Source organism: Empidonax traillii, unplaced genomic scaffold (assembly GCF_003031625.1).
Source record: "Empidonax traillii isolate 1590-97213 ecotype Southwest subspecies unplaced genomic scaffold, ASM303162v1 scaffold286:size1162393, whole genome shotgun sequence".
NCBI lineage: Eukaryota > Metazoa > Chordata > Aves > Passeriformes > Tyrannidae > Empidonax > Empidonax traillii.
In genome coordinates this window covers 1,017,200-1,034,780 of record NW_020955479.1, presented here as the reverse complement: position 1 = coordinate 1,034,780, position 17,581 = coordinate 1,017,200, and the positions used below count along the sequence as shown (strand labels likewise).

The window sequence follows — 17,581 nt, the reverse complement described above, 5'->3', positions numbered from 1 at the left end:
TCCAAGGGCACGGCCAACAGCAAGGTGCCCCTGGTGGGGGTGGGCTGTGTCCCTGCGTGGTTTCCAGGCTGCAATTCCCACAGGACACACCTACAGCCCACGCCAGAGCCCAGTGCTCCTCCTGCCTTCCCAGCTGGAGCTGGACACAGCCCAAACCACGTGCCAGCACGGGCTCCTGGGGAGCACCAGCACTCCCGAAGCGTGGGCAAGCATGGAGGGATTGCTGCCCACACAGTGCCAAGAGCCCTAGAAACCAACTCTGAAGTATCCCATTTTTCACAGGTGTCGTGCCACGCATCCTGTGATCCTGTCCCATCTGGAGATGGAGAGAAGAACTCCCTTTCAGGCCCAAAGCAGCTCATCCCCAGCCCAAGGGAGCCTCGGGCACTGCAACGCTGCTGGGCCCGCGGGCAGGCGGGCACTGACCAGGCAGCCTCCTCCTCACCTTTGTGCAACTCATCCGACAACCTACTTCCCTCTGGGGCTTTTGTCCCAGACACCAGCCCAGCAATTCCCCCTCCAGACCCCATAACCTGCCCGGTGTGAGGCGCTGGGACGGGGGGCAGGGGCTGTTCCAGCTGGGGGCTGGCAGTACCCCCCAGGCTGGGCTCGGAGCGCAGTGTCCGGAGAAGGGGCACCGGGACCTCCCTCCCTTACACCTCACACTCTGTGAGAGCAGCTCCAATGGCTGCAAGTCTTGCTTATAAACTCCTTTTACGATGCACATTAAATATTTTCCACAACAGAGACACTTCTCTTCTTCCTCTTTTCCTCTGACACCTTTGTCCCCAGCAAAGCCCTGCGACTGCTGCTTGCTGTGGCCTCATTTAGCATCATCATCGTCACCACGCACTCATCCTCATATAAAACAGAAATCTATTCCATCAAGCACTTAACATAAATATTAAAATAATGGAAGGGACAAAATATAAATCTACATACAACTTCATGACTACCATAGCACCTATTACCATGACAAAGCAAATTCTGGTTCAGGGGGAAGGGAAGGGGGATGAGGAGCAAGTTGGGAAGAGGGACTTCGACTGTCATTAAATATGTAAATCACTCTTTTAAAAAATTCTTGTTGTTGTTGTGTTTTGTTTTTGTTTTAAGGTTACCAACCTTATCAAAATTCATTTCACTAACCAGCTCGTTCTATGTCACTATGGATACCAAAGAACCCTTTAAAAAACTTCGGCGAGGCGGGGGTTTCTCAGAATAAAAAAAAAACAAAACAAAACAAAAACACGGCGACTTTCTGTTGGTGCTTCCATGACAAGTCCTGCCACGCGCCCCTCCCCTGCACCCACCAGTCCACAGAAGGGCAATTCATTTACAAGTCCAGTTCTCAGTCTCCCAGGATGAGCTTGACAAAAGAGGCGACGTCTGTCTCTTTGGATTCGTGCAGGGTGAAGAAAGGATGTTGCTGGGAAAGAAAAAGAGAGAGAAAACAGCAAAGTTTATTATTCATGACGCTGAGGACCGAACCAAAAACCTTTTGAGACAAGCCTCTAGACAGTGAGAAAGGGGTTGTCATTAGCACCATAATATTGGGCTTTCCATGTTTGCAGCTGAGGCAAGTCGGGGAGCCCCAGGGGCCACTCCAGGAGAGCTGCAGAGCTGTGCTGCCCTCCTGGATTCCTTCTAAACCCTGGCCTGGCTGGGAGGGCTGAGCTGGGCTGCTCTCAGTGTTAAAACAGTGCCTCCATCTCGAGCACATCGTGCCCCTCGGAGCTCTGCTGCTCCTCCCGAGACAGCGGTGACGCATCCCCCCTCCAACGGGAGCAAGGAAAACCTTGCAGGAAGGCTGACTGCAGTGGGTTTTCCCTCAGCTTCCTGCTTTATCTGTGTATTTACCCTCTGGTGACTTCTGAGTCTCATTTCTTCCCTGAATTGCTCCTATTTGCAGCAGGACATGGCTACGTTACCCCAGCCACCGCACAGGAAAGCCATCCCGACTGGAAAACCATCCACACTTGTATGTTTAACTACTTAATCCTGACCAACATGGGGAGACATCCTGCCAGAAAATCTTGCCTACATTTCAGCACGAATGGAAAAATACACGTAAGGAGGGAAAACACAACCAAACACCCCCTGATGGCAACAGAAGCCCCTCCCCAACAGCACCAGCGACTCCATTCTGTACTGGTGGCTGCAGAATATTAGCTGAGATCAACCCACTCCCACCTGAAATCCCCAAAGCACTGCTTGACACCCTCTGTCCCGGCAGATAAATGGATTTATTTGTATGGAGAGTGTCAGAGAGAACCAAAAGGCAGCCAGGGCCCTGCAGGGCTCACAGTGATCTCTATCTATGCAAGGCTGGAAGAGCCCAGCTTGAATCCAGACCCTCTCAGTTCCAGACAGGTATTTAAAGACAATTTGGGCTTTCCAGGGGTTTGGTTTTTTTTTCAAGCTGCCCCTCACCTCAGTCTCTGAGCACTGGCTGTTTCCATGGTTGTTTATGGCAGTGAGAAGAGCAAAGAAAAGAGATTTTTCCAAGGTGGGCTTGAGTGGAAAGTTATTGAGGCAGCTCTGAGGAGATGGGAACCGACCCAAAGACACACCAGTAAGGAAGAGGAAGTACAATCATGTGGGAAACAGGGCTGAAATGAGTTGAGGCAAGGATCCAGGCAAAATTTAGGGTCTCCCTAGGTCAGACAGTCACAGGAATCAAAAAGTCCTGAGTAACTCTGGGCGAGGTGACCCAAATGACCCGCCGTGTTATTCATCCCAGCGTGATGCCGCTGCTTTCACATCCCAGTGAAGTCACGCCCAAAGCAGAGCTACCACAGCCTGGAAGCACCCCCAGGTGTGACAGGGGTGGCAGCAGTGACCTCCAGCCCCATGTCCCAGTGAACCCAAGCCCTCTGTAGTGACTGAGCCTGGCCAGAGCACAGAGCCCCCCGTGCCAGGCGGGATGTGCTCCACGCCATGCGCAGACCACCGGCCCTGCAGTAGTTTCACGCTCCACTTCACCTGGGGAAGTGGGTTTGAAAATGAAATTAAGCATCCATATCAGTTTTCCTGATGCTCAAGATAGCACAGAGTCACATTTTCCATGAGAAACCTCAATTCCACAGGAAAGCAAGGGAGCAGTCTTGGTCTAAATGACAAGTCCAATCCAGTACCGCAACTTAATGCCATAAGAGAGAAAAAAAAAAAACACAACAAAACAGCAACCCTCAACCACAGGACCTCACAACATTCATGTCAGCCATAAAATACCACAGCATTGAGATACTCCAGAGAGGTGATCCAAGAACCTAATTCAATAGAAATGCACTCGCTTGCCAGTGGGAATTAATGCTGCAACAGACGGAGCTGCTTCGGTGAACCTTTTTGATAAAAGGCCATTTGGCAAAGTTCAGAAATTTGCTTTAAATAAATATATGTATTTATTCAATAACACATCAAAAAAAAAAAAAAAAGTTTTTTTTTTTAAAAAGAAAAAGTCATAAGCCTCAGGCCTCCCTTTGTTTGAAACCAGTTTTTGGGCAAACTGTGTGTCAATCAGAGCTATATATAGTCTAATTGCATTACAGGGCCCAGCACGAAATGTCACGGGAATTATTCATTGCTCACAACTCAGGTGCAAGAGGTACATGGATTTCCAGCATGACCTGCAGCCAGGGAACCTTAAACCCTGGCACCTTCACACCTCTGAGCAGAGAGAGTGAGGTGACAAAGAGACCGATCCTCTGGATGGCTTGTCCCAAGAATTACGGCACCAATGCCTGAGGAAATTCTGCACCAGTTTCCACCCTTAATCCAGAAGATCTTGCCAGTGGCACTGGACAGGGGTGGGAATGTAGTGACAAGCAAGCACTTGGGTCAGGATCTTCAGAAATAACAAAGTTAGGCACCTTTCTGCTTTTAGCAAGCTGTGAATCAGGTTAGAGTGAAAACAGGACTAAATGCCTACAGCAGTGAAACACTGACTTCCTAAACTCTCCTGCTTATTGCCACCCTTTAGGAGCACCAGGATCAATGCCAGAGAGTCAGGAGAAAGAGGCCATGAAGCTGTGGAGCTCTGGCAGAAAAATCTGCCCACAAGAAGCTGTTCTTGCCAGCTGCAGCCCAGAGCAGTGGCTGAGAAGACCTCAGTGCCTGCCCTGGGAGCCCTGCCCTGCCCTGTCCCCAGCCTTCATTGGCCTTTTCTTCCTCAATTATTCCTCTGTCCTAGACGTGCTCCCAGCAAAGTCTCTAAGCAGCAGATGAAATTCAATAACCAGAATTATTAGTCACGGACTCGTCTCTGTCCCCAACATCTAGGAATTACTCTGTCCAAAAAGCCGCCTCTCTAAGGCACCCATGCAGCCTGCAGCCCACGTGGAGCATCCAGGGCACACTGAGGTGTCTGAATCCATCACACACACCCAAGAGGAGGATTTTATCCTCACTGATTCTTCACAGCCTCATTCTTCTTGCCTAGCAAATCTATTACCTGCTTTTAGCAATTTTTCTCCCTTGACCTGACTGGAAAAGCACCTGAATGAGATTTCAAAGAGCATCTCCGACTTGCAGTCACCCTCCCAGGACCCTGAAGTGTCACAATTCTCACATCTGTTATGAAAAAGGTGATGCTAAGCATCCCAAATCATCATCACTACTGGAATCTCTGCCTTCAGCATCTCACTGTAACCCACTGCAGCTCTGAACCCACACACTGCTTGATGCAGCCACACTCACCATAAGCTCTGGGTATGTTGGCCGTTCTTTGGAATTCTTCTTCAAGCTTTAATGGAGGGGAAAAAAAAAAGAAAATATTAGAAGTTACATTCTGTCTGCAATTTAAGCCATAAAACTGTATCATGACAAAAAACAAGATCTGAAGTCCCTGTAGAATAAGTTCAGCCACTCATCCATGCTGAGCAAACTTAAACCTTGAGGGCACCTCAGCCAGCATGACCAAGGCCAGTCAGGTCAAGGAACACAGGGCTGGGTACACAAGTGCTGTGAGCTCAAGGCCAGACAGGACCTGGAGACACCACAAACACCATTTAAGACACTGCCTGTTGCTGGGGGTCAGGCACAAATGGGTTTTTGGGTGCCCTGCAGTAGGCCAGTGACTAAGGGAATGGGCACAGCCTCCAACCTCTGCCTGGGAGCAGTGACTGAGTGGCTGCAGAGCACGTGTACAACTATTTGTTTATCCCCATGCCGTTATCAGCGGGGACGGTTCCATGGGACATCCTTTTTTTTTTTTTTTTTTTTTTTTTCTCCTCTCCTACAACAGATGGCTCTGGAGGGTTGTAGCGGGGAGCTATTTTGGTTTCCCTCCAGCAGAAAATAGCTCTTTAAAAAGACAGGACGTAATCTCTACTCACTTCCTGGCAGTGTATTTAGGGGAAAGACACTTGGAGCAACTTGAAAAGATCTTCACACACGTACGCGGCAGTGGCAGGGAAAAGGTGTCACACTGAGCCAAACAAAAGTGAGAACCTCGGCGGTGATAAGTCGCTCCTCTGCTGGGATTTGCAGGAGCCCAGAGGAAGCAGGGGACACACACTGAATAGATATTTCCTGCTTGTAGAGGGCTCGTGTTCAGTGTCATGTTATGAATGGACAGGGGAACCAAAGGGCCGATACGTGCCAATGGAGCGCCGAACTGAAGGCACGGGATGTGTCACATCCTCTCAGCTCCAGAGCAGCCCAAGCCAAGATGACAAGGTGAATTTCAAGGTTAGGTGTGCCTAGATTTGGTATAATTTTCTTAATTTAGACCCTCTATGAATAAAAACCTTCCTCCTAGGTTATTAATACCAGGAAATCTGGTGACAAGTTACTGAAATCAGTGTAAATTTTCAGGAATTCATAGTCATATTGGGATCTGATTCTGACTCAGACATACCAGGAACCTTCCTGCAGTGGATACAGGTGATCAGACTTCACTGCCCTGGGCAGCAGATGGATTAGACACAGAACTAAGCCAGGCTCGATAAACTGAGCGGATGCGACCTGGTTTGGTGTCAGAAGAAATTCTCAGACTCCAGCAACACAAAACTAGTAAAATATGCAGCCAAACTCCGTGTTCTGAGTCCCTGCCACAATGCTTGGCGCTGACAGATCTTCAGTGATCCTGAAGGGCAGGATTTGCAAGGAGAGGAATCGCCACATGCTCCCCCAAAGTGGCCGCGGATGTAACTCCTAAACCAGCCACAGCTTGAGCTGCAGGACGCTGGGCTTGCAAGAGCAAATCACCCAGTGAGGAACAGCCTGCCTGGCACCAGCAGGCAGCTTGGCAATAACAACCATCATGGGAGAACAGCAGCTGGTCCAAAACCTCAGCGTGGGCCTTGCGAGAAGGGTGGGCATTTTGGGAGGGGGGGTTTTTCCGAGGCAGCTCCCACCTCTCCAGACACAGAGCAGTGTGGGCATGGCAGGTATTCCCCAGCACAGGTCGGGGTGGGGAGGCGGGGAGCTGAACCACAGGGACATGAAAACATGTTGGGACATGACTCCCAGGAATCTGAAGGCCGGCACTGAGAGTCCCAGGGCAGGAGTGGCTGAAAATCCCCTTCCTGGGTCACGGCAGAGCCAGCCGGGCTCTGGCCCCGACGCTGGCACTGGGGGAACAGTCTCACATTTCTGTATTTGTCCATGTGCCGTCCTTTCTTGGCCACCACACAGACCCACCATCCACCTGCCAACTTGGCCGGCGGCGCGTGGCACTGCAGCGCCTGGAAAACGCAGCCACCTCCCCGGCGGTTCCAGGGGAGCTGGAGGGAGCAGCAGTCAGGAGCTGTGGGGCAGCTGCCAGCTCTGTGAACCAGGGGCTGAGGGCGGCTCTGAGCCTCCCCAGGCGCTGCGGGGTCTGAGCTCTGCGCAGCTCCCTCAGCTCCAGACAGCAGCGTCTGCTCCAGCCCTGCTCCTGCGCCGCAGCCAAACTCTCCTGCTGCTTCCAGCGCCGAGCCCCGTGGAAAGCGGCACAGCAGCTGGAGGGCCTCGGGGAGTGGGACAGAGCCTGACAGGGGCCACCACGGGGCAAACTCTGCCCTCGGAGCTGCATCCCCTGGGAGTGGGAGAAGGAGGAGGCGGCCATTCCACATCCTGGCCCCCCTTCCAGCCTCGGGGACATGAGGGAGGCTGGAGGAGCGCCCTGACTGCACCTGCCTGTGCACACAGACGCCCTGTGTCCTAAAGCCCTTCCTCCTGTGCATCCCCCAGAAGGGACTAAGCCTGTTCCTCACCAGCTCAGGCAGGCAGACCCTCACAGCCACCTTCACCGCTGCTCTGCCTGCACACTGCCAGGCCCCCGCCCGGCCCAGCGAGGGGGGATGTTCTGCCCAAAAACCAGGTTTGTACCCCCAGGAGCTGCCCGTGGGGACAGGGGGAGCAGGAGGCCAACGGGCACGTGTGTCCCCCAGCCTCCCCCCAGCACGGCAGAGGCCGTGGGAAGGCATTTTACCATTGCGAGGTAAAATCGACGAACTCCGCCGAGAACTTCTCCGCCGGGAGCTGCGGGGAGGGCTCCTCCACCACCTGCTTGAGCTGCTGGAAGGGCGTCCCCCAGGAGTCGTAGGGAAAGCGTAGGATGGCCAGCTCGATCTGGGGAGAGACACAGCCCACGCCTCAGGATTAGGGCTGGACACCCCACGGCCCACCCGCCCCACAGATTTTGGACTCCTGTGTGCCCACCCTGGGGTTTTGAGGGCTGGATCACCTCTGCTGTGGAGATGGGCTGAAAGATCGGGGATTGTTCAGTCTGGAGATGGGAAAGCTCCAGGGAGACCACAGAGCCCCTTTCAGTGCCTAAAGGGGGCTCACAAATAGGCGGAAGAGTGACTTTTTACATGGGCACACAGTGATAGCACAAGGGAGAAAGGTTTAAACTAAAAGAGATATAGAAGCTAGGAGGAAATTCTCCCCAGTGAGGGTGGGGAGGCCCTGGAACAGGTTGCCCAGAGAAGCTGTGGCTGCCCCATCCCTGGAAATGTCCAAGGCCAGGTTGGACGGGGCTTGGAGCAACCTGGGCTAGTGGAAGGTGTCCCTGCCCATGGCAGGGGGGTGGAACAAAATCACCCTAAGGTCCCTTCCAACCCAAACCACTATGACTTCCTCACCACCCTGGCCACAACATCTTGCTTAACCTCCTCCAGCCAGAGGAGACCCACATGGATCCACACCCAATTCCCTGTTATCCCCATGCCCAACATCACTCGGGAAAGAAGTTAAAACCTGCCCAACGGTGCACCAGGTAACTGCTGTAAATTGACGTTGTGAGCAGATGGATTCCCCCTAAACACTGCGTGAGAGACAATCCTCCATCCCTGCTCTCCTGAGGGGGACTCTGCTAATTGCTGAGTGCTGGGAGGGTGCCTTTGAGCTTGGAATCCAACCTGCTCCAGGCGCCAGACGCCTGTGCCTTAGTCCATGCTGCCATCTCCTGGCAGCTGCGGCAGCAAGGACCTGACACAGCAGCTCCATCCTGCTTCTCTTCAACCCTGCAGCACTTTCCCTGCTCCCCCCCAGAGCTGTATTCCCCTTCCCAGCCCGCCACCTTCCCAAGGAACTGGTACCAGCAGGGCTGTGGGGTCACCCTACCATGGTGATGCCCAGGCTCCAGATGTCAGATTTGACGCTGTACCCCTTCTGGTTCAGCTCCGGGTTAATTCTCTCAGGCTGTGAACAGAGACAGAGGTGGGTGAGGAACAGGGGTGGTCCCACTGCCATGCCCGCTCCCACATGCTCAGTACTACCATCCCCACAAGGCAAACACGCCAGAGGGAGCAATTCCAGAGCCTCTCCCAAGGTCACAGCAAGGTGAGAAGGCAGCAGGAAGCTGTGCCCAGGAGGCCCATAAGATCTGTCTCCCTCTATGCCCCTTTCCAAGGGGACTGTGCCCCTTAACTTCAGGGATACATCTTCCCAAAGGAGTTCCCAAGGCGCATGCCAGAGGCTGATCCTTCCCCCCGCCCCGAGCTCAGGTTCCTTTGGCTGCTCCCCACGCAGCTTCTCCACGGCTCAACTTACAGCCATGTAGGGTTTGCATCCTGCATCCATGGTTTTAGCAACCGAGTCGACGAGGTAACCGCTAATCCCGAAATCGCACATTTTCACCTGCCCCTGCGTATTGATCAACACGTTAGAGGGCTTTACATCTGCAAGAAGGAACACAGACCACAGTCACTGTCACACGTGGGTGGCTGGGCCAAGCCAAAAACAGCTGAAGAGCTTCCTATCAGCAGAGGGCACCCAAGGAGCCCGTGCAGAGCCCTGGCTGAGCCCTGGACATGCCAAAACCCCGCTGGCTGCGGCTGCTGCGCATTCAGGTGACAACCCCATGGGCCTGTCACGTGTCCTGACAGTGTCCCCTCCGCTTGCAGGCTCCCCTCTCCAATTTGGGGAAGCAGGAGGCAACCTTGCACGTAACCACCACATCCCACTGCATATGGGATGGCCACAGACACCAGAGCAGCTCCCCAGGGCTGGGGGCATCTCCGTGGGATGTCTGCAAGGGGCTGCAGCTCTGGAAAGTCCCCCTGGATCCGGCCTCATGCCAGAATAAGGAATAAACCACGGAGGCAGCACGAGGAGTGGGCAGGAAAGGGTGAAAGGGAGCAGGGGGTGCAGGGAAGGAGGGAGCTGTAACTAAGACGAGGACCAAGATTTCAGAAATGGGCTCTAATTTTGAGGATCTCAGGCCTGGTGGCAGTGTGAGCAGCAGCAGGTGTGTGTGGGTGCTCCACACCTTATGGAAATCAGGCCAGTGTCTCATCTATTTATTACTGCCAGATTTATCTGCTTCCCATCACGGCCTCACAATCCCTGGTGTGTTCACACTTGCATCACGTTATAATCCCCATCAGAAAGGGAAATTATGGCACAGAGAGATGCCAGGAAGTGATATCCAGGAGAGCATGGAGCTGCTTTCCTGCACAGCAGGCAACTGTTCCATGAGGATAATCCCAAATGAAGTCCCAACACAGCAGAGGTGACTCCAAAGGGAGCAATCTTTTCCCTGCTGCCACCCAGAAATCACAGGTCTCTTCTCTGTTTCCACGTGATAATCTATTAAATACAAGGCTGAAACACCATCTGAAGGAGGACAGAAGCTGCTTTTGAGTCCTGCTTATTAGAACTGGGTGGTTTACAGCTTGTTAACATCTGCTCTCTAATCAGCACTCTGCAATCAAAACCCTCAGGTATCTGAGATCCTCACCCATCTGTTACTATGCTGAAATAGGACAATTTTCAATGGCAGTCAAACAAGTAAATGGAAGGACAAGCAGCATTTTCCACCTCCTGTGAATGATACAGAGGGCAGAAACTCAACTTCCAGCCAAAGGCAGGATGTACCCAGTGTGGCTGCCTGCTCCAGCTCAACTCTGCTGCTTCAGATGCTCCTTCCCAGGCACTCACAAACTCCAGGGAGGGCTTTTTTAGCTCCTCGTGACAAATTGAAAATGACCCTTTAAAAATAAAGGTGTCAAGCAGCGACTTCAAATTTGCTTCTTTCTAAGCGTGCTCATGGCATCTTTGAGATGCTCTAGAGGGGAAAATGTCAGAAGGGTTTAAGGAGGGTGTTTATGATTTCACTTGAGGCTATTTTAGCTATCAAACTGTTCTGCTCCACCAGTGCTCAGGGAAGCTCAGGGAAGGGGATGAGGATGGGAAGATCACTGGGAGGGGCATCACTCTGGCACGGAGATGCCTCTCCCTGCACATCAGCACAGAGCTAGGGGAGAAACCTTGGCCAAGCCTGGTCCAAAGCTCACCAAGGTCAGAAGGAGAAGCCTGGCTGAATTTCACAGAGGTGCTGAAGCAGACCACGGATTTAGGGAAACGGGGCAACCAGCACAACCAGGCTGGAGCTCACTTCTCCACCTCAGGGAAAAGCTGGGACCAGCAGGCACTTTCCAGCAGCCATTTCCTCTGACTGGGTTTTGCTGCAAGTCATGAGATGCTGGGGAACATTTTTGCTGTCAAAGGCCCGTTTTATCTGGGGTGTTTTGGGAGCCCTTGCCAGTCTGAGAGCAGGGCAGACAGACAGACAGACAGACCCCAGCATGGCCAGGGCTGTGTGCCTGGCACTCACCTCGGTGGATCACGGAGAGCTTACTGTGGAGATGTTCTAGTGCTTTTACAATCTGAAACAACAAATCCAGAGTCAATCACAGCTGGCAGCACCTTGGGGAGGAGGAAATGACATCTGGCTTCACCCCAGCAGACCTGCCTGGAGGGTTTCCCACAAGTCCTGCACCCTCCCAGCAGCCCAAGGTGACGGTGGGTACCCAGGGATGTCCCAGGGGCTCCAGGACCCTAACGAGAAGGCAGAGTTGCTGCAGGACCCTCCCCACATCTCATGCTGTGTCGTCTCTTCATTACATGTACAGGTGCTTCTTGGGTTATTTATGGTTTATAAATAAATATCATCACCTCAGATCAGATCCTGGAAGCCAGCTTTGGCCCACGGGCCATGCTCTTCCTGGTGCAAACAGAGCAGGGAGCTCAGGTCATGTAGGACTTGGATTAGAAGGAAAACCCCCTTTCCCTTCCCCTCTCACCCTGCTAATACTCACAGAGACGGCGATTTTCCCCAGGATGTCCTCGGGAATCGTCAGGCCTTTGTCAATGACATGTTTGTAGAATTTGTCCAGTGAGGTATCCATCAGCTCCATGCAGATCCACACATCTCCCTGGAGAAAAAAGCAAGCAGATATCTGCCTACTGGAACCAAGCATCCTTTCCTTCCTTCCTTTCCTTTCCTGTCCTGTGCAGGTTTTCCTTTCTTTCTTTCCCTTCCCCGTCCTGTGCAAAGCTCTTTGGCACCTGCCCTTTGCTGACCTGTTTGCCTCTTCCCTGTCTTTTAAAACTCATTCAGTAAAACTGCACTGGGCTTTCTTTTCCCTCCTCTCCAGCTGGAATTAGGTGCTGTCCACATTCCCTACCATTCGGGGCGTTGTTTTTCCCAAAGCAGAGTCCTGGTGATTTAGGAGCCCAGAAAGTCTCTGTGTCCAGATGGACATTAGGGATGGGAATTGAGGGCCTGGGAGAAGAGGCAGCAGGGCCCAGCCCCAGCATTCCGTACCTCTCGGAAAAGTGCCCCGTAAAAGGTGACGGTGAAGGGACAATCCACCGTCCTCATGGAGATATCCAGGTCCATCAACAGCCTCTTCTGCTCCTGGCTGTTCACCGTGGCTCGGATCCGCTGGAAGACAGGGCGGGTCAGCGGTGGCTGTCAGCCCACCTGGGTGCCACAGGGCTGGCCACAGGGCCCTCACCCCCACCCCAACCCTTCCAGCACACCCCCTGGGCCCCCCTTTTATCACCCCCCTTCAGTCACAGGCACAGCACAAGCCCAGCACCCACGGCAGGAGCACAGGGATCCTCCCACCCCAGCCCAAACCCCAGCGGATTTTGCTCTTCCCTGCAAACACCTCTCTTTGCAACAGCCAAAAGAAACGAGTGTTGGGAGAGCAGGAAGGAGCAGGAAAGCAGGTCGTAGGCTGGTGGAAAGCCGGGATTTTGGAGCTGCAGAGGATTCTATTACATCAGCAGACTGGTCCTGAGAGAGAGGGCTCCAGCCCTGCACCAGAGCATGGAAAATGGGCATTTCCCAGCCTCCCAGGAAGAGATGGGAAATACCTGGAGACTCCCATCTGGGAGAAATGTCCCACCCAGCACACCCCAGCAAAGTCAATCCATAGCTGAGGAGTGAAGAGTTTTCCCTCACTTTGCTCAGAGCTTCCAACTCTGCATCTCTTTTTTTCCTTATTCAGAAAGGAAACCTGAGGGAAAACTCAGCCAAGCAAAAACTGCTCCTACTCAAACTTACAAATTTTCCCATGACCATTTCCCTAAGCTCCAAATTTATGAGTCTAAGCTGTTGTTATGAAAACTTTTCGTAACAGCATCTGCAAGCCTGCCATGGATCAGGATCCCACTGCAGCAGGCAAAATGTGAAAATCCCAACAAAAATTTCCCCTTCCAAATAGCCTAAAAAAAGTCCCAGATGGAGAAAATTCTCTCATGCAATTAAATTTGCTCTTCTTTACAAAGCGCGGAGCCCTGAATCTGAGGGTATGGCTGCATCAGAAAAAAAATATGTATGTTTAAAAAATTATGGCAAAGAGAATTATAGAGCAACAGGGATATTGTGGATGAAGGTGAATGACTGATGCACTGCAGTGCTGGAAACACACTGAGCACCATAGTTTTAGAACACATCCCTTGGCTGAAAGGCCCAAATCTCCCTGAGCACTCTTTGAGTCCCTCAAGCTCAAAACTCGATCAAAACTCCTGGGGTTTTTTTCCCCTGCTATTTTTTTTTCAGACCATCACATGGACTGCTCTTCCATGCTGTCAGAAGGATTTGCTTCCAGGACAGCAAGATCCATCCTGAGTTAGACTCCTGAGGAGAGATGGCCTTCAGCATCAGCAAAGGGAAACACTTTGGGTGAGGGCTTTAAACTTAGCAAAGGAACTGCAGAGAGCAAAACACTGTTAGAGAATACTTGCAGAAAGAGGATTTCATGAGGAAAGAAGCGAAGCAAAGGCAGTAAATCTCAGAAAAGGCACGTGTGAGAAGAAGCGAGGTAAGAGCTGTGCCCACACACCCCGACAGAGACACAAAGCCCCCCGAGGCTCACTCTACCTTCACTGCCATGATCTGCCCGCTGGGCATGTGCCGCATCTTCTCCACCACCCCGTACGCACCTCGTCCCAGCTCGGAGATGGGCTCCAGGTCATCGGCCTTCACCTCAAAGTTCTGGGGGAGAAAAACCAGCAGGTGGCCATGGTTGTGCAAGGGGAGAAACACCCCCCAAACCCAGCCCTGCTCGGGACATCCCCTCACCCTGTGAGCCGCCTCCCCAGGACACAGGATCGCGGTCTGCAGGGTCACCGAATCGTGGAATGGTTTGGATTGGAGGGGACCTTAAAAATCATCTTGTTCTACCCCCTGCCATGGGCAGGGACACCTTCCACCAGCCCAGTTAGCTCAGGGATCCATCCAGCCTGGCCTTGAACACCTTCAGGGATGGGGCAGCCACAGCTTCTCTCTGGGCAACCTGTGCCAGGGCCTCCCCACCCTCACAGGGAAGAATTTTTTCCTAATATCCAATCCAAACCCATTCTCTTTTAGTTTGGATCTATTCCCCCTTGTCCTATCATTACGTGCTCTTCCAGTCACCTTCAGCTGGCAGCACTTTCAGCCTCTCCATCCTCTAAGAGCTGGGATGGAAAACACCACAGCAGCTTCTCCCCCTGGGAATCACCTTAAGTCTCTTTTTTTTTTTTTTCCTCTCACCCTCCTCCCCAAAATAATCACGGAAATATCTCCCAGTTTTTTTAACACTTAAAAAAGCTTATTTCTCCAGACCTGCAGATGGGCCAAATACCAGCTGAGTGCGCCCCATCTTCAAACCACAGAGGATTTATTTTGTCTACCATCTCTTTCTCCTGGCCTTACCCAGAGGATGACTTTGTTTGGACCCTGCATCCCAACCTGCCCTTCTCCCTTTCTGCCTCAATATTGTGCAGCCGCTCTATTTTTTGATTATTATTATTATTATTGGATGTTTAAAGCATGCCTTTGCCACTAAACCCAGCCATTCTGTTTGCTGAAGGCACAACCACATCAGTCACCCTCCAGAAGGCAGCGGGTGAGGGTGAAGGGATTCACAGGGAATAATCCCACACGGCTTTTTGCCGGCACAGCAGAAAAATTCCTGCAGCCTGCAGTGGCTGGGGATGCCACGGGGAGCAGGGATGCACTGTGGGAATGTGCACAAGGAGCCCTGACTAACATTTTGGAGTAACAGCAGAGATTTAAGCACCTCTGGCACTGTTCCTGCTGCTCATGAGGTCCCTTCTCCAAAAAAGCACTTGGAGCGCTCTCTGCAAACCAGCAGCAAAGTTTAAAGGGCGAGGAGGGAAAGTGGCTGTCCCTCGGGATCAGGCTGAGTGCAGAAAAGCTGGTGGAAGAGGGAGCCCATGCTAAAGGAACCTGGCTGGATAAACAGGTAGCAGATCCATGGGAAATGCAAGCCATGGCATGCCAGTCCCTCTGAACCAGCCACAGACCTGCGCCTGTAACACCCTGAGCTCTGGGGTTTGTGTTTGTCTTTGCACCATCCAACACAGGCTCGTTGCCCCTGTGCACGGAGCCTTTTTGGAGCACTGGAGCCTTTTCACATCCCTGGGACTGCAGGGGAGCAGGGATTTTCTTGGAGCATTGCTTGCTCTAGCAGCAGGCAGCGTTTTCTCTGCCTCTGTGCCGCACCATTTTGCTGCAGAAGCATCTCACACTGTTTCCACCTTCCAGTCCCTGCTCCATGCCAGGGAAAATACAAAATGAGGGAGAAGCAATCCAAAGATAGATATTATAAAACACTACTGGGTTAGCATTTCACTTCATAAATTAACTCACTGACACCAAGGCCTACCTTCTGCACCTAATAAATTTGTTGTCCAGCTTTAAAGTGCTTTTATGGATTCTGTTCTGCCCTTTTTTTTTTCCTATCAAAATAACTGGCCTGGGTTTTGGTTTTTTGCCTGCTATTTTTTTTCAGACCATCAGGTGGACCGACTGCCTTCCATGCTGTCAGAAGGATTTGCTTCCAGGACAGGAAGATCTACCCTGAGTTAAGACTCCTGAGGAGAGATGGCCTTCGATATTAGCGAAGGGAAGTACTCTGGATGAGGGCTTTAAATCAGCAAAGGAACTGCAGAGGAGAGCAAAACGCTCTGTTAGCAACCCCCTCGCTCTGTAATCGTTATTTCCAGGGGATTAGCTGCACCTTGCTGCAGCAGGGAAGGAATTTCCAGGGTGGAAAATATGAAGGGAACCCACGTGCCATGGGAGGCAGAGGGGGAGTGTTTGGGGCATGTTCAGCAGAGCAGTGCCAGCCAGTAGGTCCCACTGCAGCTGGCCAAGGGGCCACACTGGTGTCCCACACACACAGCCCTTGCTGCAGGAGCTCAAACACCAGATGCCAGTCAGATATTTATGGTTGGAGGTGGCTGTCAGGGCTCACAAGCCCCCAGAGCTCCCAGGCTGGCTCCTCTCAGCTTTTATTTATCCAGCAATTGCCTTCCATTTCGAGCAAAGCGGGCTGTGTTGTTTTTGATAGCTGGTATTTATTAATCTACCCTTTTTTTTTTTGGGGGGGGGGCTGAAGTGATGGTCACCTGTCCCCAGAGGTCACTCAGCCTTACCTCCTCGCCAATAGAGATGCAGGCCTTGGAGTCTAGATCTCTGGGTGGCCTGAAGAAAAGAAAAAGGGAAAAGATGTGAAATGTGGCTCAAAAAGATCATTTTTCCTCAGTAAATAAATAATAACCCCTGTGGTCCCCTCAGGCCATCCCCTCACACCTTCATCCAGTAGACCTGGAAGTCCTGAGCAGCCTTAGTGTCCTGGCTTTGCAGGATCAACAGATACAGCCAAGACCCACAAAGTCACCCCAAAAAGGGCTCAGGAAGGAACTGCTGGAATTGGCCATTTCTCACATCCAGCCTCCCCATGCAGGAACCCAGAGAGATTCACTGTGAAAGGCAAGCACCAACTCTCTGCCAGCCTGTATGAAAAATGGATTAAATGGGCATGAAGGCCTAAACCCACTGTAAATTATTACCTCAGCCACACAGCACATGCTAACACATGCTGAAAAAAAGGGGATGTGATGGGTGCAGGTGGTGGGCTGAGATTCCCTTGGTTATACCTGAGAAACACAAGGGCTGTGAATGTGTTATCACACAGTCATGGAACGGTTTGGGTTGGGAGGGACCTGAAAGCTCATCCAGTCCCACCCCCTGCCATGGGCAGGGACACCTTCCACTGTCCCAGGTTGCTCCAAGCCTTGTCCAGCCTGGCCTGGGACAGTTGCAGGCTCCAGCAAAGGCTGGAAGCAACTGGGCTTTGTGGTTTTCTCTTCATTCTGCCTTCAGTGTTCGCAGACTTACGTGGAGCTTGTCTGTGGTTGCTCGAATGCTTCTTTAGGAATTTTCAGCCCAGGATTTCTCTTCTTGCCTGTGAAACAAGAAAGAGGCAGAGTTAAAGAAAGGTGCTTTTTTTGTTGCTGTTGTTGTTGTTGTTATGATTTGTTTGGGGTTAATTTGCAAAACACAGCTTGTCTATATTTGTTGACCTTATTTAACATAAATGCCTGGCCAGGCTGGTGGTGTAGACTCAGGGCACGGAGTTCAAACATAAAGTGCCTTTGTTCAGTAAGTCTTCATTTAGACCTGCAAGGTCTGGCTGCCAACTTGGTACAGAAAACAGGCAAGAGCTCTGGCAAAGGCAGAAAATGCAAAGGGAAAGGTATTTCTCCTCCTACCCACGCAGGATCCCTTAAAATATTTCTTGGATTTTAAACCATTCCAGATACATAACTGCAAACCCTGGCAGCATTAAAAATCTCTTTTAAAATTGAATCTGAAAGTCCAGGTTCTGATTCCGTTTAACTGGATGTTTCATCTCCTGGTCATTAAAGTTGTGCAAACCCAGGAAAAATAAAGCAGAGTTAAGTTTGCAGGCTTCAAAGCTGTTTGTTTCTGTTCACACTGACCAGCCAAGCCTTTCTGAGCTGGATGCAGCTCAAGCTCTGAAGGAGTTCAACTGCAGCTCTCCTG

The 17,581-nt window shown here is 51.7% G+C and overlaps 1 protein-coding gene across 1 annotated transcript in view; it reads right to left on the bottom strand.

The window, feature by feature from the left end:
• Window positions 1-884: 884 nt before the first annotated feature.
• The window catches only part of MAP2K6 (mitogen-activated protein kinase kinase 6), a 39,953-nt gene continuing 23,256 nt past the window's right edge, over window positions 885-17,581 (bottom strand). The window contains exons 2-12 of the mRNA XM_027890395.1: window positions 16,913-16,979; window positions 16,168-16,216; window positions 13,604-13,717; window positions 12,038-12,157; window positions 11,529-11,645; window positions 11,045-11,096; window positions 8,980-9,107; window positions 8,551-8,628; window positions 7,415-7,554; window positions 4,696-4,741; window positions 885-1,426 (exon numbers count right to left, since the gene is read on the bottom strand). Coding sequence (XP_027746196.1) covers window positions 1,349-1,426; window positions 4,696-4,741; window positions 7,415-7,554; window positions 8,551-8,628; window positions 8,980-9,107; window positions 11,045-11,096; window positions 11,529-11,645; window positions 12,038-12,157; window positions 13,604-13,717; window positions 16,168-16,216; window positions 16,913-16,979 — 989 coding nt within the window. The 3' untranslated portion in view covers window positions 885-1,348. The remainder of the gene's footprint in view (window positions 1,427-4,695; window positions 4,742-7,414; window positions 7,555-8,550; window positions 8,629-8,979; window positions 9,108-11,044; window positions 11,097-11,528; window positions 11,646-12,037; window positions 12,158-13,603; window positions 13,718-16,167; window positions 16,217-16,912; window positions 16,980-17,581) is intronic.